Consider the following 17,194-nt stretch of genomic DNA (forward strand, 5'->3'; position numbering starts at 1 on the left):
TTACATTGCAGCAGCATTTGAAACCCGTTGCAAAAGGTTTCGCTGCGGCTGCTGCCCCCCTCCCCCACTCCCACAGCACTGCTCCCCCCTCCCCCCCACCGCCGCGCTTCGCTTCGCTTCCGACTGTCTCCCCCTCGGGGGCTCGAGCCGAGCAGCATCCTCGAGGCATCCGAATTCCCTCCTCTGCCTGTGACTGGAAGCCAGCCCTGGGCCGCGCTGCGGATTGGCTGTCGGGAGGTGGCAGTCAGCGCGCAGCGGGGGTGGCGGTGGCTAGCGCTCCGGCTCTCCTCGGGCTCTGCTGCAGCGGCGGCTACGGTCCCCGAGCGCAGCCGGGGAGGGGGCGTCAGCGAGCGGAGGGGAGCGAGTGGCGGCGCAATGGTGAGCGCGGCGGCGGAGGGTGCGGATGCGGCAGGGGGCACTTTCCTCAGGGTGGCCCTGTGCCGCGGCGCCGGCTCAGATTACGGCCCTTGCTATAGCGCGGGGTGGGGAGGGAGGCTGAACCAAGAGATGGGCTGGGCGCGGGGCAGCGGCGGTGGAGGGGAGGGCAGGCCAGGGTGATGGCGGCGGGGGGGGGGGGGGAGATGCCCGTGGGGTGCTGCGCTGGGGGAGGCGGCTGGGGCTGGCGCCCCGCTGTGGGGGCGATGCTCAGTAGGGGATTTTCTCCCCCGCGGGATGATCGGCGCCAGGACGCACCAAGGGATGCGGGGCGGGGGAGGGGGGTGCTGGTCTCCTTCCCCGGCCCGCCCGCCCGCAGCAAATGACTGCGCCCTCGCACTGCTCCTATGAGCAACCCCCCCCCCCGGTCTCTACTGTCCCCTGCTCCCCCCCCTTCGCTGCTGGCATCCCCGTGACTGACCCTCCCTCTCCCCCCCGCTCCGTGTCCGCAGTACGGATTCGTCAATCACGCCCTGGAGCTGCTGGTGATCCGGAATTACGGCCCGGAGGTTTGGGAGGACATCAAGTAAGTGCCGCCCCCGGCGCGCTGCGAGAGACCCCGGCTCGCTCGCTCGCTCTGTCCGGGAGCCGCCTCTCCTCGGGGCAAGATGCGCCCCCCGCCCCCGCTGTTCGCCCCGCTCCGCCCCTGGCCTGCCCCTCATCGGGTCCCCCCGGGGGCCCCGCGGCAGCAGGAATCTTTCCCCTGCGGATCGTGGCTCCCTTCCCCCGTCGGGATCCCCCCGCCCGGGCACTCTCAGCGGCAGCCGCGGCTGGTTCCCACGCTCCTGAGCAGGGCGGGAGGGAGCGGAGGCAGCCGCAGCAGCCCGGGGGACACGGGTCAGGGCCGCGGGGCGAGAGGCAGCTCCCGGCTCGCTGGCGCTTCCTGGTCAGCATCGCTCAGGTTCGTGGGAAGGAAGGAGCAAGGTCGGTTCCACAGACTCCGCAGCCTCCTGAATGGGCCGATCCGAGCTCAGTTGCTCGTGGGAATGTTGCAACCGCGCCAGGAGCCTCCAGCGCTGATCCCAGGCTGAGCTCCCGGGTGAGAGTCCAGGGGCTCCAGCGCATCCCCGCTCGCAGCCCGATCCCTCCTTTCACACAGCGCGGCTGCTGAGCTAGGCTACGTACAGTGAAGAACACGATATATGTACAGTGCAAGGAGAAAGTGTTTGTTTTTGTTCTTTTCAAAATTTAGCAATTTGTTTGTAAACAAACTGTTAAGTGTTTTCAACCACCACCGTGTACTGTACAGTTAACATGGTGCTAAATGCAGCATTACATTTTTCAATGTCAATCCACAAAAGTGTGCAGCAGGAATTGCGTAAACCAAGCACCTGATATGTATGTTCAAGTCGGGGAGTACATGCAAACTTCTCTGATCATGCTCATCCAATAGTACACAAGAACTGGGTGTTTTGCACACGCCCTTCTTGCCTGCACACTTTTGCATCTGGACTTATGGATATTGCAGACACAACCTGTTAATTATACAGAGTTGTATACTTCTGCCTGTAGCTATGAGCAGTCTTCAGAAAGTAACTACTTGCTCTGACATGGTTAGCACAGCATTTTCAAATTCATTCAGGGAAAGCTTCATTTTAGCTCAGCTGGGGCTTGACTCATTCTCCCTCCATTGGTTTCAATGGAATTGCCCCAGGGATGAAATTGACCTCTGCTGTTCATGGATCCTGAATGTGGTCCCATTTTGACTCTTGGATAAGAGTAATAGACATTGTGTATGTAGGGGGTTCGGACACCACATGGGAAGACTCCACTAACATTCTGGTGTCTGGTCACTATTTGGTAGACACAACAATTAAATCTCTTGCAAATTCCTGAAGGAATCCAAGTGGAATTTGTAGTTTATACCTTCTTAATTAAACACAAAATACTATATAAAACTGACATTAACAGATTACTTTCACACTGAACTTGAAATAAGAAAAACATTTATACAATAAGAAATAGTGTATAAAATGGCTAGTATTTTCCTGTATATTAATATTATCAAAGATAATATTATAGCTTTCTTGAGCCCAACTCATTCTGTTTGATCCTCCAAGGAAGCCTAAATTTAGTTTGAGTGACATTAGTTTGTTTCCAAGGAAATAATTATTATGTCAAAATATTGAATGATGATTTCACTGCTGGATTGGACAGAAGTATGGCTTGGGTTGTGAGGAACCCAAGTCTGTTTAACTCGAATGTTAACTGTTAAACTCTGTTTAACACAAATACAGTTACTTTGATACTTAACCAAAATCATAGGAAAAACAGGTAAAATGCATGACATTCTGCATTCATAAATGCATGATATAGTTTTAAGTTTGCCCTGTAAGACATTTCTTCTTTAACTCTGGGCTTAGTGATAATGCTGGATCTTAGAAAAGCAGATGAAAACCAGAATTTAATACATGGGCACAATGTGTTATTTTGGATGAGGAGTAGGATTTTTTAGGTTTACCTCAGTTACTTGGGGGAATGGTTCTTTCAACTGGCACTCTAATTTCCTTAGTGTTATTTTAATTTTTGTGTGTGAAGAGTCATTAAGTAGTAAATTGAAAAGATTTGTGTTCATCTCAGAGCATGCAGAACATTGTTTTCGTTAGAATCATCAAGATCAAATGTGCCATTGAATGAAGCTTTGCCTGTAGAAATGGAAGAGAAAATGATTCATGAGTTTTTGATGCTGTTGTAAGACTGACATTTTGCTGACACCATTATCATCAAAACATTGACACAATTACACTCCTGGCCTTCAAACAGCTCTTCAACATTTCTTTGCAACCACCATCAGCCTCATAATTTGGGTTACTGAAAAAGGAGGCATGCAAATGACACACAGTGGAACTCTCAGGAAGATTAGCTCTGTACTTTTGTATCCACCTATAAAACAGAAGACACTCAAAACATACCATACTTTTTTATGAAACAAGGGATTCTATAAAGAGAAACTAAACTAAACTTATAAAGCAACTGAAGTAGGTTTTGGTGAGATCTGACAGATTACAAATTGATATTACTGTGGAAATCTGGCTTGATTTTTAATAAAGAACTGGAATGACAAAATAATAATATTAATAATAATAAAAAACAATTTCAGAGAAACACTGGAACCTTGCTTTACTGAACTAACATGGCAGATCCCAAATAAAAAGATCAGAAGTTGAACGCAGAAAAAAGATGAAAAGTCTGAAATCTGTCTGATAGAATGTAATCCCAAATTATAGAGCTTCCATTGGCTTCCCCACCTTAGTATTTATGGGAGCTAATTCTACTTCTGTTTTATAAATGTTCTCTTCCTGGTACTCATAAAATTCAGAATCTGGGGTTTTTCAGTAGTTTCCTGGAACGGGTCATGCCACCTTCCTTGTACGGACTCAGCTGAGTATGTTGAGATAGGAGAGTAATGTCCACATGGGGGAAAGTCTTCATGAAGTCGATGAACATTGGTGCAGCAGATTGTCCTTAAAATGAAGTAAGCATGTTCCTAGATAATATTTTCCTTTGCTCACTAAAAGTTACATGGTCTCTGTCATGTTTGCCATTTTAGTCTACTTTTTCAATTCATTTCTTCTGAAGAAGTTGACTCTGTATATGGAACAAATGATTCACTGTGTGCAGACCAACGTTGTATTATTCTGCATACAGGGGTTTTCATGCTAAATAAACTGATATTTAGGGCTCTAGTTCTTTTTTATATTTAGAGGCTTTTGGTGTTTTTCTCCCCTTCTCAGAAGAAGAATAGATTTCAGACTCCTTATTTTTGTCATTGTTACATGTAGAAGACCATTTCAGATCTGGTGTGGCCATTTATACCTTTCTCTAGTTACCCGCTGCTAGAAACAAATGAGCTCATCGGGATTTACCCCTTTGCTGTCATGGGGTAATCTTCACATTTGGGTATGTGTTTTCAGCTTGGTATACAGGAATTTGTACTATAACTTCCATCATGTTGATGAGAATTGCTACTTATTGCACTGAATATTTAACCCATGATGTCTATAGACGGTGCCATCCTGTTGTTTTTGACAGTCTTTCATATGTATGTTTCTTGTTGCACTGCAACTCTAACTGCCAAACAGACAACCACCAGTGCCTATGAGCTCTTTATTGTCCTTTATTGTACATTAAAGAGAGTTTAACGTCAACACATTAAACATATTAAAAAGATAGGCACATGCACATATTAAAAAGACAATTCCAGTAGGGAATATGTAAATTATTGTCCATCCTGAGCTTCCACCATTGTGGTTAGACTTTGAGCTGGATTATCTAAACAAATCAAAGGTGCCTCTGTGGCCTCCTGTATCTGGGTTTTGCTCAGGCTTGACCCCCAATCTGTGATACTTTCAGTGAGTGAGATTTCCAAAAAAAAAATATGAGTGAGATTTTAAATGTCTTATTAAAACACACAGCAAAACTCTTCATCACAACAACAAGATCCTTTAGAGTCTCCTTTAAAATTAATGCAGAATAAGTGTTCCTCTTCCCAAATAGCAGGTCTTGAAATACCTGGCTCTGTGAAATTAAGCGAAGTGTATTGCCTGGAGGTGAAGGAAGTTATTCAAATGAAATCTCTGTCTTCTTTCTATTTCTGTGCTAAAGACTACCGTAAAACAAGGTTACATGACCTGGTGAGTACAGAAAAAGTAGACCAGAGGTAGAAGCCTGGCCTGATTGCAAAAGGCTGCTGCTAAACATCTGGTTATACTGTACTAGACCCCCTAGAAAAGAAAATCTAAGAACAAGCGTGTGTCACAATATGTACATAGCAAGTGGTGGTGTGTTACTGTGATCCCAGGAACCACAGTTCCCTCCCAGCTCCCCACCTTGATCCGGGGAGTAGGGGTAATAATTTGCTTCCCCAGTGCTCAGCATTTGCAATGGAGCCAAGGCTCCAGCCATTCCCTGCCCCTCTTTGCCTACCTACTGTGTGGTGGGGAAATAAATGGATGCAAGGGCTCTGCTTGCCCAGACTCAGGGTTTGGGTTGCCTGCTAATTAGTGGACTCATTTAATAGTCCTTTGTATGGTAGTCCCAAATTACAACTAGCCCCAAATTAAGACTTAAACCAATCTGCTCCTCTCCAGAAATGTTTAAAAACTTCCCAGTGTGAACTGATGTCATCTTACCTGAGGTGTTTTGTGGTGATGTTACCATTCTGCCATTGTCCCATGAGAAAGCCACTGTCTCACATTTTCAGTGCTGTCTCTCAGCCAACTTCTAAAGCCACCATACCACCCAATAGCTAATATTTTTGCCTGAAATTCCATCATAAAAACTGCTATATTATTATTTAACTGGAGTTTGAATTGAAAATTAGATGGACTGTTAATTATTGCAGATTCCACCAAAATGGGTCTAATCTGATGCCAGTCAGAATGGAGAATTCTTAGTAACATTGATAGGAGTCCTATGCACACAGCAGCAAAGAAGAAAAGAAGAACATTCAAAGTGAATTTTTTATTAATATTAGCAGTAATAGTAGCACCTAGGATCCTTAGTTATGGCCCAGGATTCCATTGTGCTAGGTGCTGTACAAACCCAGAACAAAAATCAGTCCCACCCCAAATCGCTTAGTGAGCATTTGAACTATAGATTGATCTTGCAAGTTTTCTCTCTGTTCACTGGAGGGGCTTCAGAGGATCTGTGCTGTCACTGGAGCCCTCGAGAAATTTCATTCCTCCTAGGGTGTGAATACTAGTGAAAAGTGCACTGTACCTGGCTACCACTGATGGATTGTGTGGAGATAGGAGTAGGTTGGCAATAGGCACCCTCATGTCACAACAGTCAATGCTCACAATTGATATGATGATTATCTCAAAAAAAACAGTTGTGAACACTTCAGAGAAATGACTTCAGGTAAGGAATAAGCTGCAAAACTCAACAATTTTTTTATATATACCAATGCATAAGCAGTAAAGAGTAAGGCAAAATGCAGTATTTATTACACACACAAAGCTATGCTACACGGACAGTATTAAGGTTGCAAAGTCAAGAAGTCAAAAGTTAGGAAATGCCAGTGTTAAGGTTAATTTTTGCCCTAAATTGTCCTAGATGGACACAAATCAGACATCAAAACTTATAACATTAAAAAACCAGTTATAGAACACTTAAATCTCTTTGGTCACTCAATTACAAACCTAAAACTGGCAATTCTTCAACAAAAAACTTCAAAAACAGACTCCAATGAGAGACTGCTGAATTGGAATTAATTTACAAACTGGATACAATTAACTTAGGCTTGAATAAAGACTGGGAGTGGATGGGTCATTACACAAAGTAAAACTATTTCCCCATGTTTATACCCCCCCCCCCGCCCCACTGTTCCTCACACGTTCTTGTCAACTGCTGGAAATGGCCCACCTTGATTATCAGTACAAAAGGTTCCCCTCCACACCCCCCTGCTCTCCTGCTGGTAATAGCTCACTTTACCTGATCACTCTTGTTACAATGTGTATGGTAACACCCATTGTTTCATGTTCTCTGTGTATATAAATCTCCCCACTGTATTTTCCACTGCATGCATCCGATGAAGTGAGCTGCAGCTCACAAAAGCTTATGCTCAAATACATTTGTTAGTCTCTAAGGTGCCACAAGTACTCCTTTTCTTTTTTTTTGCGGATACAGATTAACACGGCTGCTACTCTGAAACCTATATTAACTGAGTGCCTCACAAACGTTAATTAATTAATTTTTATAAAACCTTTGGGAAGTGAGGGAGTGTTATTACCTCCATTTTACAGATAGGGAGTTGAGATAGAGATTGAAGTCTGAAGTTTCCGCTAATTTTGGGTGCCAAATTTGAGACCCCATATGATCAGATTTTTCAGTGTACTTAACATTATATGTTTCAGAGTAGCAGCCGTGTTAGTCTGTATTCGCAAAAACAAAAAGGAGTACTTGTGGCAGCATCCGATGAAGTGAGCTGTAGCTCACGAAAGCTTATGCTCAAATAAATTGGTTAGTCTCTAAGGTGCCACAAGTACTCCTTAACATTATATGGATTTTTATATGCTCAAACTCAGCTCCCATTGACTTCCATTACAGCTATGAGTGTTCAGCACTGATGCAAATCATATCCCAGTGTCTCAGATTGGGCATCCAGAGCCCGCCTGTGGTTGAAGCCTCGAGTCCTGCCAGTCCCCTACTGCCTTTACCTACTGCCTTTCTTAAGTGCGATGTTGTGATGATAAATTCATTAATGTTTGTGAATCACTCCTATATTATAGTGGTGACCTCATAGAAAGGCCCATGAGGAAATTACTAAGTCTTTATTCAGAGCAGTGTTTGAATACTGTGAAAAAAGTAAGGCCTGAACCACACATTGAACAATGTGGGAAAACAAAATATCGAATAGCTACTCAGTAATTGAGCACCATCAGTCCTGTGCACTGAATGAACCAGGGGCCCTTTGGAAAAAATAGTATGTGATCATGTAATTAAAGACAGTGTCATAATGCATATGCCGAATTGCACAGGTAACCTTAATTCTAGTATTTCCTAACTTTTTAGTTTTTGGCTTTGCAACTTTATTAATAATCTTATAACATAGGCTTTTATATATATATATATTGTTTCAACAAGGCAGAAGGGTGTGTGTGTGTGTCTCTCTCTCTCTATATATATATAAACACACACACACCCACACCCTTCTGCCTTGTTGAAACCACACTGCATATAGGTCTGAGTGCAGTATTAGCATCAAGATGGCTCAGGGAGACTTGAAGGAATGTGCTTTGGAGAAGACCTTACTGATGCTCCAGAGAACAGAATGTGTTCTCCTTTAGTGCATGCTTGCAGCCAAAGCTCATCATGCTGGTCAGTGTTTGAAATTAGCCATTCTGTGGCAGTATGGCAAACTGATAAATGTTCCCTTGTAGATGCCTCTTGTCCCCTAGAATTTAAGACTTAATTTAAAAAACTTGTCTCCAAGAGTGAAGAAAACCTTTAAAAATGAACCAGATGTAGAACAATGCAATGATGTTTGCCTGAGGCTGCAAGAAGCAATCTGGAAAGAAAGCTGTAACAAAGTCATGAACAGCCCCAGTTTATTTACAGAGGGTCATTCACTCTGAAGCCTAATGACAACAGTTTATATCATTACATTGTTAACAGTTTCACTGCTGATTAAAGCCCATAAGAAGAGATGAACAGTCATATTAACTAGACTATAAACCCTTTGGGGCAGGGACCATCCTTTTACAATATGTTTTTATAATGCTTAGCACTATGTAATAATAAATAATAATAAATAAATCAATAAATATGAAGCTCTGCACAATCTGCTGTGAGTGGCATCTCATTTAGGAGTTATGAGTGGGTGGAGCTTGGCAGAGTCCCACCACTAATTTTTTGAGTCCGGGCTAATGTCTTATCTTGTCTTCTACTTGGTGTTCTGTTACACTCTACGGAAGAGGTTCTCTACTTCCAGTCTCGTATGTTCATACACCCATGTAGCTAAAGAAAGAACATTTGCTTCTAGAACATAAGAACAGTCATACTGGGTCAGACCAATGCTCCATCTAACCCAGTATCCTGTCTCTGCCAGTCCCAGCTTCTGGCAGTTGGAGGCTTTGGGACACCCAGAGCATGGGGTTGCGTTCCTGACCATCTTGGCTAATAACCATTGATCGACCTATCCTTCATGAACTTATCTAATTCTTTCTGGAACCCATTTATACTTTTGGCCTTCACAACATTTCCTAGTATTGAGTTCCACAGGTTGACTGTGGGTTGTATGAAGAGGTACTTTCTTGTGTTTGTTTTCAAACCTGCTGTCTATAAATTTGATTTGGTGACCCCTGGTTCTTGTATTATGAGAAGGGGTAAATAACACTCCCTTATTCACTTTCTCCACACCAGTCCTGACTATATAGGTCTCCACCATCAGATCCCCCCTTAGTTGTCTTTTTTTAAGCTGAACAGTCCCAGTATTTTTTAATTTCTCTTCTTATGGAAGGTGTTCCACACCCCTCATCATTCTGGCTCTCATGCGCTGTACCTTTTCCAATTCCAATACATCTTTTTTGAGTTGGGGCCACCAGAACTGCACACAGTAGTCAAGATTTGTAAATTGCTTTGTAAAGATCAAAGGCACTGCATACCTACAATGTTAATTATTCTTAATTGTCTGCTATCAGTGCACATTGATGAAAGAATAAACTCTTTCTCTATAGATTAGGCTTAAAGTCCATATTTATTTTGGAATAATATAGGACCTAATTAAAAAAAACCAAAATATGTCCAGGCTTAATATAATTAATATAGTTAACTGCAGTGGTCTGCAAAAAGTTGTGGAAAATTGATTTTTCATGGCACCCTTACAATTGTATGGGTTTCCATAGTGCAGAAGGCAGACATAGTAATTATTCAGTCAGGCATGATCATAATGGTTTTGGAAAAGCCATAAGTGTGTAAAAAAGATGATACTGAATTGACTTCATTTGTGTTTGAAAGATAATTCAGGATGAAATCTTCATTACTGAAAGGCCAATAGAGGAATACATTTTTTCCCATTATCCCTTTTAACATTTAATGAGTTATCTTTCAAATAGTGATTTAAGTGGCACTAATGGATAGCCAGTTAAATTCATAAATGAAACTCTTTCATTCATATTATTCCAAAGATTAATTAACAAGAACCCCTGAATGTTAAGAGTAAACTGATTCTTTTCATATAACAAACCCATAACATTAAGAAGTTGACTCTCCATCGAAGGAAACTCCATTAGGGGAATCTTGTGAAGGGCAGATCTGATTTTTAACTTCCTGTTCATTTCTGCTAAAAAAAAGAAATGATGGCATAATATGAGCCAGAGATTTTTGCATCATCTCGCTCCATCTCCTGGGTTTCATTGTGTAGGGGGATATTTTAGCCCACAGTTTGTGCAGTGTTTTGAGATCTATTGGGATAAAAAGTGCTAGAAATACATCATTATTACAAATGAAATGCTTACGAAAGCCCTTCCTTTCAGTCAACTTGTGTAAAGGAAGCAAAATAATACGGGCTTTGTATTCTTTATCGTATGTTTAGTATTTGGCGTAGTAATATGCAGCTTGTAAATTTGTTACAGTTGACTGTATCTCCTAGGATTATCTTGTTTTGAAAGTCTACATTAAACATTCTCATCTCCAGTCCATAGACCTGGGAAGCAACTCTGAGTTCTGAAATCTATAAAGACACCAATTTACTTTACGCAGAAAGTCAGCTTTCTGGACAGATTCCCATTTTATTTCATCTTGTGGCTCATGGTAATTTATGTTTTTTTCCCAACTGAATGTTTAAAATCTCTTCAGACCATCTAGAATACACAAAGGTCTTTTGGTTTTTCTGTAGATCAATACTTTTGATATGTCTTAACAATGTGCCCCAGTGAACCATCTGAAAGGAAGATGATTAGTGTAAAAAAGATACAGATAATCTCTGAGGTAATACATCAGTCAGTAATTGTATCATTTAAATGTTAAAGAATGCATTTGGTATGAAGCAAAGGTCCTGATGCCACTTATGCTAGTTTTAGTTTTACACTTGTGTAATTCCATTGACTTTACTGCAGTTACTTGTTACTCACTCTCGATTTACTCCATTGTCAGTGAAATCAGAATCATGCCCAATGTCTAAGGGCATTATTACATCATTAAGGTCATTTTGTCTAGTGTAGTCAGTCCGATGAGCATTTTTTCCATCCTTGGAAATTACTTCACAGCATCCATGGAAAACCAGGAATAGTGAAGCACAATGGTGGCAAAAATCCCAATAGAAACAATACCTACTGTGCAAAAACTTCTAGGAGTGATTTTGGAAATGTTGTTCTATGTGAGGTGTTTAAGGTGATATACACAGTGTATGCTCTCAGGACCACAGTCTAGATAGGAAGAGATACAGTTGCGTTTTCAGTTTACGAGATGATCTGTAAAGGAGATCAGAGGCTTCTAAACAATAAAATTGTTCAAGGTTGTATAGTACATGTCATGTCACAGAAAAGCCTGCACAGCTTCAGAAAATAAAATATTTATTTCTAGCAGATTTGTACCACCATTTTTCCTAAATATATTGATAATATTTTATAATTATTTAGCTGAAAGCAAAATATAAGTAACTATTCTCTAAATAATTTTTTTGATCAAAGAAAGGTTTTATTTTTATTTTCAGCTTCATGATAGGACACAATTGGATGGCAAGTACAGAAATCAAAAGATAAAAGGGTATCCGACAGAAGCAACTGTTCACTTAACTATAATTTATTCTAATTACCTTTGAATTCAGCAGACCCACAGCAAAAAATACATTAAAAGTCCACCTTGTGTATGAAATACCAAATATGTAAGAGACACATATATAAGAAACAATGTAGGATGAGATCTTGGCAGACTAAGCTACTTCTAAGGTCTTTCATGGATGGCAAACTTTTCCTTTCCTCCAGCCAAAAGAAAGCAAATAATACCTTTATGTTTTCAAGATCCTAAAGCTTCATGCTAATAGCAAGTCTCTTGCCATGCGTGCTAATTAAGATCTCTGTACTAAGCAAAAATGAATTTGTTCTAGGTCATGTCTCATTGTGCTTTGCAGTGTAAACCTATTATGTTCTACAAGTGAAATAAAAATACATGAAATCAGTAATTTAATTTTTTTTAAAAATTCAAAGTGGAAATTCTCATTTTTTAAAGACAGTTTTTGTCCAAATGTTAAGTCTTCATCCATCTTTGTATATTATTAACATTGACAATGAATCTAATAATGGGAATATGTTTTCAAACAGAAAACTGCCCTTACAATGGGACACATTTTCAAAGGATCCATGTTGCAGGTTCAGGGGCACCTGGAGACATTAGTTTTTCTGTGCTGCTAGAAAGGCATGAAAGACCCTTAATTTCCTTCTCTCTTTCCCTTTAGATCAATTTGAAGCAAGGCTCATTTAGGGCTTGATACTGCATCATTCTAATCACTGGAATCTTTTCCATTGACTTGAATGGGATCACAGTCAAGCCTTATATGAGTCCTCTGCCAGCTCTGTTATCTTCTACAGCATAGTAGGCAAGTTATTTTTTTCTCCCTATTGCATACCGGGCTGACCTTTCCCTTTTCAGATTGTCCTGGATGATTTATGGGGGAGGGGGCGAGGGGTTGGTGGGAACGGCACTAATGAACCTCAGAAGACCATAAGTCTGAGTCTCTGTTTCACCACAATTTGTCTAGCCTTTTACCCGAGTGAAAAATTAGTGTAAAGTAAGTATAAACTGCTGGTTATCTGATCTGGTAACATTTTGTAATGGTGTAAATTGTTATCCAAGTTCAGAGCAATAATAAATGAGGCCTATCTTGGGGGTCAGTTTGGGCAAGAAGTGAGAGCGTCTGTCTACTGTAGTTTTTGAAGTTTAGTACGTTCCCCTAGTTAGGAATGAAGTACACCCTTCTTTTGTTTTTAGAAATGTAAAGGTGACATAAATCGTAAATCATGTTGCTGTTCTTTTTCTGTTTGGCTTGGAAGCTGTTTTCAAAGAAAAGCACAATATAAAAGTTAAAAGTTTGCTACTATAATGCCGCTAACTTGCTAAGAAATCAACCACAGCTGCACTTGTGAGTTCGCCAGATATTGTTGCTACTGGCTGGTTTCCAGCCAGTCTCTTAAGAAATCACCACGTTTACCACTGCTAATACCTCTGTGGTCAGATCCTACAATTTGCGTAAAATTTCCAAGTTATCACTGTTATACTAACTATTGTTCACAATTAGAGCTGGTCAAAAATGGGGATAAATATTTCAGCAAAATTATTGAAGGAAGGTGCTGCCCAGTTTTAATTAAATGTTGAATATTCCGAATTTTCTATCCAGCTCTTCCCATGATCTTTGTACAGAACTTCAGTAGAGGTCAATTGAAAGCTCATGGGTGGAACTAGGGTACCAAATAGAACCTTAAGCGGTTTTGAATTTCCTGGCTGACTATACAACATTCTATGAAGGTGGTCTGCTGTGAACATGTCCTTTAACAGAATCATTTTAAGATTATGCTATTTGTCTGCTTAGTTTGAAATCAAATTATTATTGATTATTCCATAGCACCTAGTGGCTTCAGCTGGGATCAGGGCCCCATTGTACTAGGCACTGGACAAACATAGTGAAAGACAGTCCCTGGCCTGAATAGCATGCAATCTAAATAGACAAGATAGACAAAGAGTAAGGTAGTGGTGCCCAACCTATTTACCATCGTGGGCCGCATATGCAGAGCTCTCTATGTGTTATGTGGGCCACATCCACACAATGTATCTATACCACCTGTATGGCCCTGAGGATGTCACGTGGAACGCAGCTGTGTGCCGATTGGGCCACAAGTGGGCTGCAGATTGAGAACCACTGGGATAAGAGGAGAACTGGAGACACAGAAAGAGGTAAAGTGACTTGCATAAGGTCACACAGCAGGTCAGTGGCAAAGGTGGAAATAGAACCCAGGCCTCCAGGCTCCTCATCCAGAGGTTTGTACAGTACATCATATTGCCCTAGATCATACTGCCTGACTTCAAGTATTATGTACACTGGTTTCCAAACAATATAGTAAATTTTCTCAATGTTACACTTAAATAAGGTATGACTTTTCAATTGGTAATATTAAAAATGTGGGTGATTTGGTGGCTCAGGGGACTGGTAATTGGATGAGGAGGGTGTGGACTTTCGGTAATGGTTTGTCCTGTTCAATTTTGATAGACAGTCTTTACCATCTTGTTGCTGTTCACTGGTCCATGTGCATATGCTAGTGTTTTCATCCCAATCCTAGTGGACTGAGATTCATGTGAAAATTGGCATTGCTTGTACTGTACTTGTTATGCTGGCAGATCCATTAATCTACCCACTTTTACAATAATTCAATTAGTATTGTTTAAAAACAGGTTGATGTACTTAGAGGTGAAGGAAAGCTGTAATACTGAGGTCATGCTGTAAAGTGTATTGCATAGTTTTGATTAGTAAAGGGTAAGCTAAAAGTATGCAGTATGTAAATATTGAAATAGTAGCCAAATATGTTGCAGCATTATTGAAACTAGTACCCTCAAGCAAATTTATTATTAGATAGCCTACATTGCTATGAATTTGCCAGGCAAAAAGGCCTCCACAAATATACAAGCGGCACCATTACACTGAGTTTGCCATTTGAAAATAGTTACTAATTCTAGCAGCATTTTCCCGTGACATGTACAGGGAATATCCCTTATACTAATAAAACATTTCAAAACAGGAATAACTATTAAGCGTTCACACTTTATAATCACTACAAAGAGTAGCTGTAGAATCACCAAAGGAGTCTGGCTATATTATGAAGGGTTTCCAGGGCTTGATCCAATGCCCATTGAAGCTAGTGGAAAGATTCTCACTGACTTCAATGGACTCTGAATTAGGCTCACAGTGATTAAGAGTTCAATCCTCCTCATGTGAATAAGGGCTTTTAAGAATGGCCTTAAGAAAAGTTGCCAATGTTTTATCACAGGTCAGGTGTTATAATGATTCATCATGTGTGTTGCTCCAGGCAAAGAGGTGCTCTGCCTCTTGCAGGGGCAGGTCTTATATTTGGCAGACAAGAATTCTCAGGGAGAAATGGTGGTGTGAAAAATTTCCAGCAAACTAGTTTACCGAATTTGGAGTTACCAGAGCCATATATTAAATACTGTCACAGGGTGGCTGGTGCCTTTAAAGGGAGGTGGGCCCACCCTGCCTGTGACATAGCCAACTCCTCTCCCCAAGTGGGGATAATGAGGAAGGCCAGGTGTCCCAGTCAGGCCTGTGGTAGATAAGGAAGAGGCCTGGAGAGAAAGAGAAGGTGCTGCAGGTGGGTGTTGACAGATGGTTGCAGACATTGCAGAGTAAGATGGCTCCTGTGGGGCCCTGAGTCAGTAGGGAAGAAAACACCAGTGGGGAAACAGGTCTGTGGAGAAGGCCAAACTTCAAGCAAGAAGTGGTGGGACAGCAGAAAGATAGATCCCTAGAAAGGAGGGGCTTTGCCCAACTTGGGACTGCAGTGAAAGAAAAGGACTTTAAAGAAAGGGATAGTCCCTTAGAGAGGAGAGACTGGGTCCAGTTGAAACTAGGGTGAAGACTGTAGGCAGGCCCTCTCAGAGGTCCAGCTTTTGAGGCCCCTAGACAAAATAAAAAATAATAAATGATGACACATGAAAACAAAATAAGGCACCAAAAAAAGAGTGAGATATAATTTGAATATTTTTTTATTTAACAAATGCTTTTCTTGCCTTTTTCTGTGTAAATACACTAATTATTGTGGAAAAATCTAGCTTTTGTGCAAAGTCAGAGTTGATATTAAGCATGGTGAGCCCATTCAAATGCTCTTCTCCCATAGTTGAATGGTAGTAGTTCTTTACCTGCTTCAACACGCTGAAGGTGCATTCACCTGAAGCCACTGATGCAGGCAAACCGACAGAAAATACACAATGCAATTGTGACATTAGGAAACACCCCAGAGAGTCCAAATTTGAGTATTTCTTGAAGCAATTCGTTTGGGTTGCAATCCAATTTAAAGTTTGTGGAATATATTCATTTGAGGAAGATGACGTTGTCACTGAGATCTTTTGAGATTTCTTTGTTGTACTGTTGCTGAAATTGTTCAGCTGCAGAAAGTAGATGTTCATTACTCAATCTGTTGAACTGCCAAAGAAACCCCAAAAGGGTGCAAATTAGTTGCAGTGACTCAAATTGATGTGTAAGACGTGATTGAATAGTGTCAATGACGACAAGGAAGACACTGACACTATAATGCTGCTCGGCATCACATTCAGTAGGTAAATTGCGATTGGTGGAGAACTCCGATGAAATGCCAGTATTCTGTGCTACAAATTTGGACTCAGTCAGGATCGCATCCCAATGTTCACGAATCTGTTGAATGTCATTGATAAGACTTTCAGTGTTATCCCTCTCAACATCAAGTGTACCATTGCGTGCTTCAATTACCAGATTACTTTGGTGGATCATTGTAAGTAGCTTCATCCACAAAGATGACATCAGAATGCATTCAAATTTGGACATGTGTTTCTGAATAGACTGAAGTTCAGTTCAAGCCTGTGCAGTGAGATTGAGAGATTCAAGCTCATTTAAAGCCTTTCTCACTGAATTCAAATGCTACGCAACTGGTTAAACACCATCAATCCGTGCAGACCATCTAGTTTTGGACATCCCATGCAGTGAAACAGTAAGATATTGCTTCAGAATTTCCCACCTTTGTCAACTGCTACTGAAGAGATTGTACATTTGCTGAACAGTTCCAAAGTAAGTAATTGCCTCTTTGTATGATTCAGTACAGTCAACACCTACAAGGTTTACTGTGTGGTTTCCACAGCTGGAGAAGATACAGTTTGAATTATGCTCAAGCAGAACTGCTTGTACACCTTTGTACTTCCCAGCCATATTAGATCCATTGTCATAGACTTGACCAATGCAGACTTGAAAATCTAATTTAAAACCTTCTAGAATTGCTAGTACTCGAGCAGCAATTTCTTTTCCAGTTTTTCTCATGAAATTATCAAACAAAATAAACCTTTCTTCAACTGAAAATTTTCAGCTGTCTACAATCTTAACATCTCAAATAACCATAGTAGTTTGTTCCTTGTGAGAATAATCTGGAGTGGCATCAACAATGATTGAAAAATACTTGGCATTTTGAATCTCATCAAGAATTGTTGTTTGTATGAATGATCCACATAGCTCAATAAACTCGTTTTGTATGTGTGTAGAGAAATAATGGACTTGCATGCTGTCATAAAT

At 41.1% G+C, this 17,194-nt stretch overlaps 1 protein-coding gene across 2 annotated transcripts in view; it reads left to right on the plus strand.

Annotated features, from left to right (window-relative positions):
* The first annotated feature begins 227 nt into the window (after nucleotides 1-227).
* The window catches only part of GUCY1B1 (guanylate cyclase 1 soluble subunit beta 1), a 63,203-nt gene continuing 46,236 nt past the window's right edge, over nucleotides 228-17,194 (plus strand). Inside the window, exons 1-2 of one of the 2 annotated variants that reach the window (XM_073341438.1) lie at nucleotides 228-378; nucleotides 888-961. In XM_073341438.1, the coding sequence (XP_073197539.1) occupies nucleotides 376-378; nucleotides 888-961 (77 nt within the window). In that variant the 5' untranslated portion in view covers nucleotides 228-375. Of the gene's footprint in view, nucleotides 379-887; nucleotides 962-17,194 lie in introns of those variants that run through there. The other variant, XM_073341439.1, reaches the window with a different exon arrangement.

This window comes from Lepidochelys kempii, chromosome 4 (genome assembly GCF_965140265.1).
Source record: "Lepidochelys kempii isolate rLepKem1 chromosome 4, rLepKem1.hap2, whole genome shotgun sequence".
Classification (NCBI taxonomy): Eukaryota; Metazoa; Chordata; order Testudines; family Cheloniidae; genus Lepidochelys; species Lepidochelys kempii.